The sequence below is a fragment of the Crocodylus porosus genome, unplaced genomic scaffold (genome assembly GCF_001723895.1).
Source record: "Crocodylus porosus isolate Cpor-Errol unplaced genomic scaffold, CroPor_comp1, whole genome shotgun sequence".
Classification (NCBI taxonomy): Eukaryota; Metazoa; Chordata; order Crocodylia; family Crocodylidae; genus Crocodylus; species Crocodylus porosus.
Genome location: NW_017728951.1, coordinates 11,177,985 through 11,179,114, shown reverse-complemented (window position 1 = coordinate 11,179,114; position 1,130 = coordinate 11,177,985). Strand labels below are relative to the sequence as shown.

Below are 1,130 nucleotides of genomic sequence, written 5' to 3'. Positions count from 1 at the left end.
TGTCCAAAAAGCACCACAATATTAAGTATATTATTTATATGCAATAAGATCTTACCTTATTGTATACTGAGGACAACATGTTTGATTCATAATGGGCTTGTAGACATACTTCCCACTTCTAAAAGTAATAAAAGTTTTATTACTTTTTAATCTGTGCATCAGATAAAATTCATTCACTGAAAAGCCTAAGTTACTTTAAAGTAAATGAAATTATTCCTTCAAGCAATAATATCTACATAGCAGGTTCATTCATTTGCTATCATGCAGCATTTCCACATTCTTATTTTAACATGAAAATTCATATTTAGGTCTTTCTACAATGCGAATGGTGACATGAGAACACAACTATGAAAGTCTCCCATCTTAACCATGTCTCTCCAAGACGTAATTTTTATTCTGAGCTCCCATCGGAATATGACAAACTTTTTTATTCAGTGGCAAGCTTCTCTTGAAGACTGGAAGGGCCTACTTACCTGTTTCTGACAATCTAAGATTTCATTTTTCTAAAAAATATACAATTTTCAGCACTTGTAATTACTAAGAGATTTTTTTTTCCTACTACAGGATCATCTTTAATTCTACCTGCATATAGACCCAAAGCATCAGTGCTTGCTCACAAGTTTTGCAAGCAGCAAAATAAAGTTAACAAGACTCTGATCAGTTAAATCACTGACTGAACTGAAAATTACAGTCGCAAGGGATGTTAGGGAGCTACTGAAAAGGAAAAAAAAGAAGCATATATGCAATGGAAGAATGGCTCATCAACCACAGAGGAATACACCTATATTGCCAGGGCCTCCAGATACAAGACACAAAAAGCTAACACAGGCATGGAGATCAAGCTGGCAACCGGAATAAAATACAACAAAAAGTCCTTCTACAGGTACACAGGGAGCAGAAAAAAAAATGGGCTCCACTGTGGGACCCCTACTGAATACTCAGGGGCAGGCCACAGTCGATGTCTGCAAAAAGGTAGAACTCCTAAATACCTCCGTGACATCAGTAAGTATTACTGAAATCAGACGAGGGCTTTCCACCTGACCAGCGCCCTAGGGAATGTGGGGAAGACAAGAGACTACATGAAATCAGTCCTGAACAGGCCAATTATCTCCTACAACACTTGGACATTT

At 37.3% G+C, this 1,130-nt stretch overlaps 1 protein-coding gene across 1 annotated transcript in view; it reads right to left on the bottom strand.

Moving 5' to 3' along the window:
• ATE1 (arginyltransferase 1) overlaps positions 1–1,130 on the bottom strand; it is a 160,611-nt gene that overhangs the window by 150,752 nt on the left and 8,729 nt on the right. The window contains exon 3 of the mRNA XM_019555462.1: positions 55–118. Coding sequence (XP_019411007.1) covers positions 55–118 — 64 coding nt within the window. The remainder of the gene's footprint in view (positions 1–54; positions 119–1,130) is intronic.